General features: G+C 39.9%; 1 protein-coding gene across 1 annotated transcript; it reads left to right on the plus strand.

Annotated features, from left to right (window-relative positions):
* Positions 1-617: 617 nt before the first annotated feature.
* LOC132217785 (olfactory receptor-like protein DTMT) lies at positions 618-1,562 on the plus strand. Its single transcript, XM_059668233.1, has one exon. The coding sequence runs from the start codon at positions 618-620 to the stop codon at positions 1,560-1,562; it is 945 nt and encodes a 314-aa protein (XP_059524216.1).
* The last annotated feature ends 6,816 nt before the right edge of the window (positions 1,563-8,378 follow it).

An 8,378-nucleotide genomic window follows, 5' to 3' on the forward strand; every position in this document is an offset into this window, starting at 1 on the left:
AAACAAATAATCCCCATGGGACTGAGTGCTGTAGGGATAAGCTCAGGATGCTGTGGAAACCTAGCAGTGGATTCCCACCTGGTCTGGGGAGAGAGGGAATAAGTAGGGGAAGCCAGGGGAAGGAGCAGAGGGAGTAAGGTGCTAGGCAAGGGGAACATGAGTGCGAAAAGCTGAAGGCAATGAATTGTGACATATAAGTCCTGTGCTGGTGGGGAGAGGACTGTGTCACTGTGGAGCCAGGTGAAGCTGTGGAGATAGGCAAGTGTCAGATCATGAAGCCCATTTGGAAGGACTTTAAAAAAATTATTGAGGGAGGAAGAAGGGTGGAAGGAAAGGGGAGAGAGAAAATAGATAAGAGAGTTTTAGAAAGGCTGGAATATTGCTATGGAATATTGCTACTTGTCAAAGAGAACTGAAGGAAATAAGGCATTTTCCATCATGAAGATTCTGATTATAGAGATTTTGGGTCTGGAGGTTGTATTATTGTTATGAAATTGATATAACATATTTTTGCGGACCATCACACAGACCATATTGTATAAAATACGTTTAAATTTAAATATATTTAAATTCAGATTTTAATGAACACTGTTTTCTTAAAGGCATTGAAGAAGTATATGGCAGGAAGGAATCAAACTGCCATCACAGAATTCCTCCTCCAGGGCCTGCCCATCGAGCCAGAGCAGAAAAACCTGTTCTATGCCCTGTTCCTGGTCATGTACGTTACCACCGTCCTGGGGAACCTCCTCATCATTTTCCTGATTCGCCTGGACTCTCAGCTCCACACGCCCATGTATTTGTTTCTCAGTAACTTGTCCTTCTCTGACCTCTGCTTCTCCTCTGTCACAATGCCCAAGTTGCTGCAGAACATGCAGAGCCAAGTCCCATCCATCCCCTATGCAGGCTGCCTGACCCAGATGTACTTCTTCCTGTTTTTTGGAGACCTGGAGAGCTTCCTCCTTGTGGCCATGGCCTATGACCGCTATGTGGCCATCTGCTTCCCCCTGCACTACACCACCATCATGGGCCCCAAGCTCTGTCTCTCCCTGGTGGGGCTGTCCTGGGGACTGACCACGATGCATGCCATGTTACACACACTGCTCATGGCCAGGTTGTATTTTTGTGCCGACAATGTGATTCCTCACTTTTTCTGTGACATGTCTGCTCTGCTGAAGCTGTCCTGCTCTGACACGCGAGTTAATGACTTGGTGATATTTATCACGGGAGGGCTCATTCTTGTCATCCCATTCCTACTCATCATCACATCCTATGCACGGATTGTGTCATCTATTCTCAAAGTTCCTTCTGTTAGAGGTATGCGCAAGGCCTTCTCCACCTGTGGCTCCCACCTGGCTGTGGTGTCACTGTTCTATGGGACAGTTATTGGTCTCTATTTATGCCCATCAGCTGATAATTCTACTGTGAAGGAGATGGTCATGGGTATGATGTACACTGTGGTGACGCCCATGCTGAACCCGTTCATCTACAGCCTGAGGAACAGAGACATGAAGGGAGCCCTGGGAAGAGTCTTTTGTAGAAAGAAAATTCCCTTTTCTGTATGATGATAAAGCTTATTATTTTTGAATAATTTTATCCAGTAGACAAATTCATATTAAAAACCCATGGACACAGACCATAATGGGATGAAGGACTTGGGAGGGGAAGGAAGTGGGGAGCAGGGGAGTTAATGGAGGAAAAAGAGGGACTTCTGTAATACTTTAAACAATAAAGATAAATTAAAAAAACTAATAGATCTTTTTTGTAAAAAAAATTGTGATATTAACTTACTCTTTTTTTAGAATTGATGTTTTTAAAAGAAATGACATTCTTTTTTTTTATTTGTTGCTTAAAGCATTAAAAAGGGTATTACATATGTGTCCATTTTTTCCCCCCGCCCTAGACAGTCCCCTAGCCTCCCCTATCCCCCAGTGTCTTATGTCCATTGGTTATGCTTATATGCATGCATACAAGTCCTTTAGTTGATCTCTTACCCCCCTACCTTCTGCCCCCCAACCCTCCCCGGCCTTCCCGCTGCAGTTTGCAATCTGTTTGAGGCAGCTCTGCCTCTGTATCTATTATTGTTCAAAAGTTTATAATGGTCTCTATTATCCATGAATGAGTGAGATCATGTGGTATTTTTCCTTCACTGACTGGCTTATTTCACTTAGCATAATGCTCTCCAGTTCCATCCATGCCGTTGCAAATGGTAAGAGTTCCTTCCTTTTTAGAGCAGCATAGTATTCCATCGTGTAGATGTACCACAGTTTTCTAATCCATTCATCTACTGATGGGCACTTAGACTGTTTCCAGATCTTAGCTATGGTGAATTGTGCTGCTATGAACATAGGTGTGCATATATCCTTTCTGATTGGTGTTTCTGGTTTCTTGGGATATATTCCTAGAAGTGGGATCACAGGGTCAAATGGGAGTTCCATTTTCAGTTTTTTAAGGAAACTCCATACTGTCTTCCATAGTGGCTGCACCAGTCTGCATTCCCACCAGCAGTGCACAAGTGTTCCTTTTTCTCCACATCCTCTCCAGCACTTGTCGTTTGTTGATTTGTTGATGATAGCCAGTCTGACAGGTGTGAGATGGTACCTCATTGTTGTTTTGATTTGCATCTCTCGGATGATCAGTGACTTTGAGCATGTTTTCATATGTCTCTTGGCTTTCTGAATGTCCTCTTTTGAAAGGTGTCTATTTAGGTCCTTTGCCCATTTTTTGATTGGATTGTTTATCTTCCTTTTGTTAAGTTGTATGAGTTCCCTATAAATTTTGGAGATTAGGCCCTTATCAGATATGACATTGGCAAATATGTTTTCCCAGAAATGACATTCTTAACAATTGTACAGTAAGTAAAAGAGATGATGAGTAGGTGCGTAGTTTAACTCAGAAATGGGATCTCAGTGACTTGTTAGTGAAGTCTTCCTTTTTATTACTGCAGGTGATCCTGAAGAAGCATTATTTAAAAACTTTGAACTGATGTATGTGTCTCCAGTTATTGAAGCAATAATTTATCATGTGTTTTTTTAACCAAAACTCTGCTTTAAAAATATTTGTTCTCCCATCTAAATATTGACTAAAACACAAACTTCTCACTCTCTTGATTACCTCTGCTAAACTGGACTTTTTTGTTGTTGACTACAAATTCTTAACTTACCTTTTCCTCAGCAAGTGTTCACAGTACTCTCTCTCAGGATTGATTTTGCTGTGTCCCAGTGATTTTGGGTTGTTGTCTATTCATTTTCATGAAGTTTTCAGGAAGTTTTTTATTTCTTTCTTGATCTTGCTTGTAACCCATTCATTGTTTAATAACATGCTATTTAGCCTCCATGTGTTTGAATGTTTTGGGGTGTTTTTACTGTAGTTGATTTCTAATTTCACTCCACTATCATCTAAGAAGATGCTTGATATGATTTCAATCTTCTTGAACTTGTAGAGACTTGTTTTGTGTCCTAATATGTGTTCGATCTTTGTGAATGATCCATGTGCATTTGAGAAGAATGTACATTCTGCCACTTTGGGGTGAAATGTTCTATAAATGTCAATTAAATCCATCTGATTCAGTGTGTCCTTAGAGTCACTGTTTCCTTGTTAAGTTTTTGACTGGAAGACCAATCACTGAAGTCAGCGGGGTGTTAAAGACCTCTATTATGACTGTATTGTTGTTGATCTCTCTTTTAAAATCCTCTAGCATTTTTTTTTATATACTTAGGTGCTCCTGTATTGGATGCATATATGTTTACCAGGGTTATATCCTCTTATTGGATAGATACGTTTAGAATTATGTAGTGACCTTTGTTGTCTCTTGTGATGACTTTTATTTTGTAGTCTACTTTGTCAGATATGAGTATTGCTACTCCAGCTTTTTTCTTTTGCATTTGCATGGAAAGTGTTTTTCCATCTCTTCACTCTCATCCTGTGTGTGTCCTTAGTTCTGTGGTGGGTCTCTTGTAGACAGCATATAGTTGGGTCATGTGTTTGTATCCATTCAGCTACCCTATGCCTTTTAAATGGAGCATTTAATCCATTTACATTTAGGGCTATTATTGATAGGTACTTATTTATTGCCATTTTAATTTTGTATGCCTAGATTTCTCTCTCTGTTTCTTCTTCTCATTACAGCAGTCCCTTTAGCATTTCTTCTTCTTTTTTTTTATTGCTTAAAGTATTACAAAGGGTATTACATATGTGTTCTTTTTTCCCCCCCGCCCATAGCATTTCTTCTAATGCAGGCTTGGTGGTGATGTAATGCAGGCTTGGTGGTGATGTAATCCTTTAACTTTTTTTTTTGTCTTGGAAGCTCTTTATTTGACTATCTATTTTGAATGGTAGCCTTGTGGGGGGAGGGAGGAGTAATCTTGGTTTCAGATCCTTGCTTTCCATGACCTTGAGTACTTCATGCCATTCCCTTCTGGCCTGATGGGAAATTAGGTGTCAGCCTTATGGGAATTCCTTTGTAGGTAACTGTTTGATTTTCTCTTGCTGCCTTTAAGATTCTCTCTTTGTCTTTAATTTTTGGCCTATTTGGGTCCTTCTTTTTTGGAATTTCTCTATGCATCCAGAACTTGTGTGACTTTTTCCTTTACCAGGTTAGGGAAGTTTTCTGCCATTATTTCTTCAAACACGTTCTCTATCCCCTTTTCCCTTTCTGCCTCTTCTGGCACACCTGCTATCTTAATATTGTTACATTTCACATTGTCCCACAGTTCCCTTAAGCCAGTGGTTGGCAAACTGCAGCTCGGCAAACCATGGCTTGCGAGCCACATGCAGCTCTTTGGCTTCTTGAGTATGACTCTTCCACAAAATATCGGCTCTTCCACAAAATACCGACTTCTGCACATGAGCCATGAAGTTTTAATTGCACTGTACGTGCATGCCCCCACATGGTATTTTGTGGAAGAGCCACACTCAAGGGGCCAAAGAGCCGCACGTGGCTCGGGAGCCGTGATTTGCCAATCACAGCCTTAAGCTGTTCTCCTGTTTTTTAATTGTTTTTTTCTTTTTGGTTCTCTGATTGAGTGATTTTTTCAACTGTGCTTTCTAATTCACTGATTCAATCCTCAGCTTCCCCTAACCTGCTGTGTATTCCTTCAAATGTGTTCTTTATTTGTGTTATGTCATTCTTTATTTCCAACTATTTTTTTCATACTTACTATATCTTTTTCACGTTGTTGAGCATCTTTACCATCATTACTCTGAACTCTCTTTCAGACAAATTTCTTATCTCTGCTTTATTTATCTCTTCTTCTGGAGAATTCTCTTGTTCTTTTATTTGAAATGTTCTTTCATTTGGGGGTTGTTTCTTTGTCTCCTCATTTTGGTTGTCTGTTTGGGTTTGTGACTATGTATTAGGTATATCCTCTGCAGATCTCAATCTTTAGTGCAGGACAGTGTCATACTCATATTTACTAATTAGGTCAGGCAAAGACTCAAAGCCTCCAGAGACAGCCTCTGCCTATAGACTGATAGGATTCCAACTTGGATGGCCCCAGGCAATCGTCTTCAAGTGTGGCAAGAGTTTTTTTCAACAGGTGCTTCTGCTTGGAGGCTAATTGTTATTTTTAGTTTCTTAAGTGGCCTCAGGGCAAGGTGTTTTGCAATAGGGTGGGTCAGCTGTCTTCCCCCCCAGGGCAAGGTAAATGTCTGTGTGGGAAAGATGTTCTCTGCTGTGTGAGGGAATGACTCAGCCCAGGAAATTGGGGGTGTCTGCATTCTGAGCTCTAACCCCCTAGTCTCCAATCCTGGCTTCTGTGCACACAACTCCAGTACATTTCACACTCCTGTCTCAAAGCATGGGGGCTAGGGGGAAGGGAAGGGACTTCACAGGGAATTTTGTGTGTTGGCCCTTTAAGAGGGATCCTGAATTTTCCACTGTCATTGCCTGGCAGACAGCAACCCTGCTGCTTTTCACAGCCAGATGTTATGTGGGTACCCTTCTCAGTTGTGGTGCTCTCTGGTGGGGGTCCAACTTGGGGATTAGATCCCAGAGTACTTAGTGGCAACCCCCCACAGCTGAGATAGCTCTCTGAAACTTCAATTCCCGTCTGTGGGTGCCCAGCCAGCCCTTTCATTCCTCTGCCCTTCCTACCAGTGTCTATGCAGTCTCCACTTTTGTTCCTCAGGTATCAGGTTCTCGCCTCCGAGTCTTCCACTGACTATTCAGGAAGTCTTTATGTATTTTAGTTGTAATTCCAGTTTGTTCCTGGGAGCATGTTTGTGCAATATCCACTTCTGCCATCATTTTTAAACTCTCCCATACATTAAGTTTTTATTCTGTATGTAAATAAAGAAATATTAACACATTATAAATTATATTAATATCAACTAGTAATGAAGATGTAGAAAGTGAATAAAAACTTTAAAGTACTATTTATTATAGCACTAAATAATTAAATAGTTAGCTATAAATCTTACACAATATGTGCAAAGATTTATATCTTGACACTCTCAAAACACTGATTAAAGAAATCACAGATGATCTGAAGAAATGGATAAATATAATGGGAGATAATGGAAGATTCAATACTATTTTTAAGATATGGCCATTTCTGAAACTAATCTAGAGATTCCACACAATTCCATTAGAATTCCAATGGGGGGGGGTATAAATAGGCAATCTGATCATAAAATTTATATGTGAAGAAACTAAAAACGCAAAGTTGATTTTGGAAACAAAGCAGGAGGACTCATATTGCTCAGGTTTCCAGATGTACTATTAAGTTAAAATCATCAGGAAATTGTGGTATTAGAGAAAAGATAGAAATATAGGTAGGTATAGAGACTATAGAGTAGCTTATAGAGTCCAGAAATAGATCTACTCATGTATCATTCATTGATCACTGAGAAAAATCTAAAGACAATTCAATGGAAAATAGTGTTTTTAACCATTGGTAATTGAGAGATTGAATTTCCATATGCAAAACAGAATCAAAACCCATAGCTCACACTCTATACAATTCACTCAACATGGGGCAGGTACCTAAATATTTTTATGTGAACATAGGGAATTCCCCCAGGACATCCTGTGTCATGGAGTCATAGAAGTTCAGAGCAGGAAGTCAGGAGCTTGTAGAGCATAAATGAGGTGAAGTGGCTTTAGGTTGCATCCTCTAAAGCTAGTTGAAGTCAGTGCAGAGTTGGTTACTGCACCTGTGGCTGGAAGAAGAGATGAGGCTGAGAGAATTAAAAATGGCACACAAGAAGTGTTTCATATAGTTCTCAAGGGAAAATTGCTTATAACAATGGTTTTACTGATTGAGAAGTTGAACCTACCAACTGGACATTTTGAAGTTCTTATGTGAACCAATAGACAAAGAGCAATATTGCTGTTCTGCTTAGGGTGACAATATTTATTACAGATGGAAAACTAGGATGCTTTACACAACTGGATCACAGAAGACCGTGTATTAAATACTGTGAAATTATTTGTTATAGCTTAGTATTGTAATGTTTAATAATAAATGTTATGAAGATTATAGCAACCCAATAAGAGCAGAATCAATGCCAATGCAGATATCCCAGAAATGAAAGTCTGCATAATATCACTATGTAAAAAAACACTATCCAGCTGAGATGATGGTCAAGGAGAACATGAAAAGGGTGGTGAAAAAAGGAATTAAAAGTCAACCATGGTCTTGTGATCAATTGCAACAAAGGGAAGATGTGGAGACTAGGAGTTAATCTGACACACTTGTAGAGTAGCAGAGATAATGATAGTGGCCAGTGTATTAAGGTTTTCTTAAAGAAGTAAGGAGATGCAAGTTCCTCAATGGGATTAAAACTAGTTTTCCTTTTCAACCTTGGATTGAGGAAGATTGATCATGATCTGGGAGAGTTTATCTTTTCTTTTACTCTAAGTTTTCCACATACTTGTATATGGTTGGGTCCTAGAGATCTAATCCTTATTAGCAGCTGATATATTTTTCCCCTAGGATATGCTTATGAGGTCTTGGGTTGTAGTGAGAGATTCTACCAACTAAGAATCTTTCCAAAATATGTATCTTTCATGGCATTTTGCTCAAAGAACATTGATTGCTTCTAATTGTCCTCCAGGTAAAGCCTCCTACACTCCTAAGATATTTTAGGAAATTCACACTCTGGTCCCTGCTAGTTGGCATCTCCAACCATTTTCCTTCTCCTCTGAAAATGTAGGCTCCAGCCCCACAGGCCTAATGTCCATTAAACAGATAGTGTTTAATCATCCATACATGAGCTTCTCTCCTTCCTTTGCTTCCCCCAAAGCATAGTCAGGTGTAATCAGTGACTATAACTAGTCACTGTTGCAGGACTCTGAGATCATCGTCCTAGAGGACCTAGAACCATCCTGAATAATTACTTTGCCTTTAATGAGTTCTGCCAGGATCTAGATTCCACTG

The sequence above is a fragment of the Myotis daubentonii genome, chromosome 16 (genome assembly GCF_963259705.1).
Source record: "Myotis daubentonii chromosome 16, mMyoDau2.1, whole genome shotgun sequence".
In the NCBI taxonomy this organism is placed as follows: Eukaryota; Metazoa; Chordata; class Mammalia; order Chiroptera; family Vespertilionidae; genus Myotis; species Myotis daubentonii.

Excerpts from the sequence above, each read along its gene's own strand:
- LOC132217785 (XM_059668233.1), top strand. The coding sequence starts at position 618 with ATGGCAGGAAGGAATCAAACTGCCATCACAGAATTCCTCCTCCAGGGC.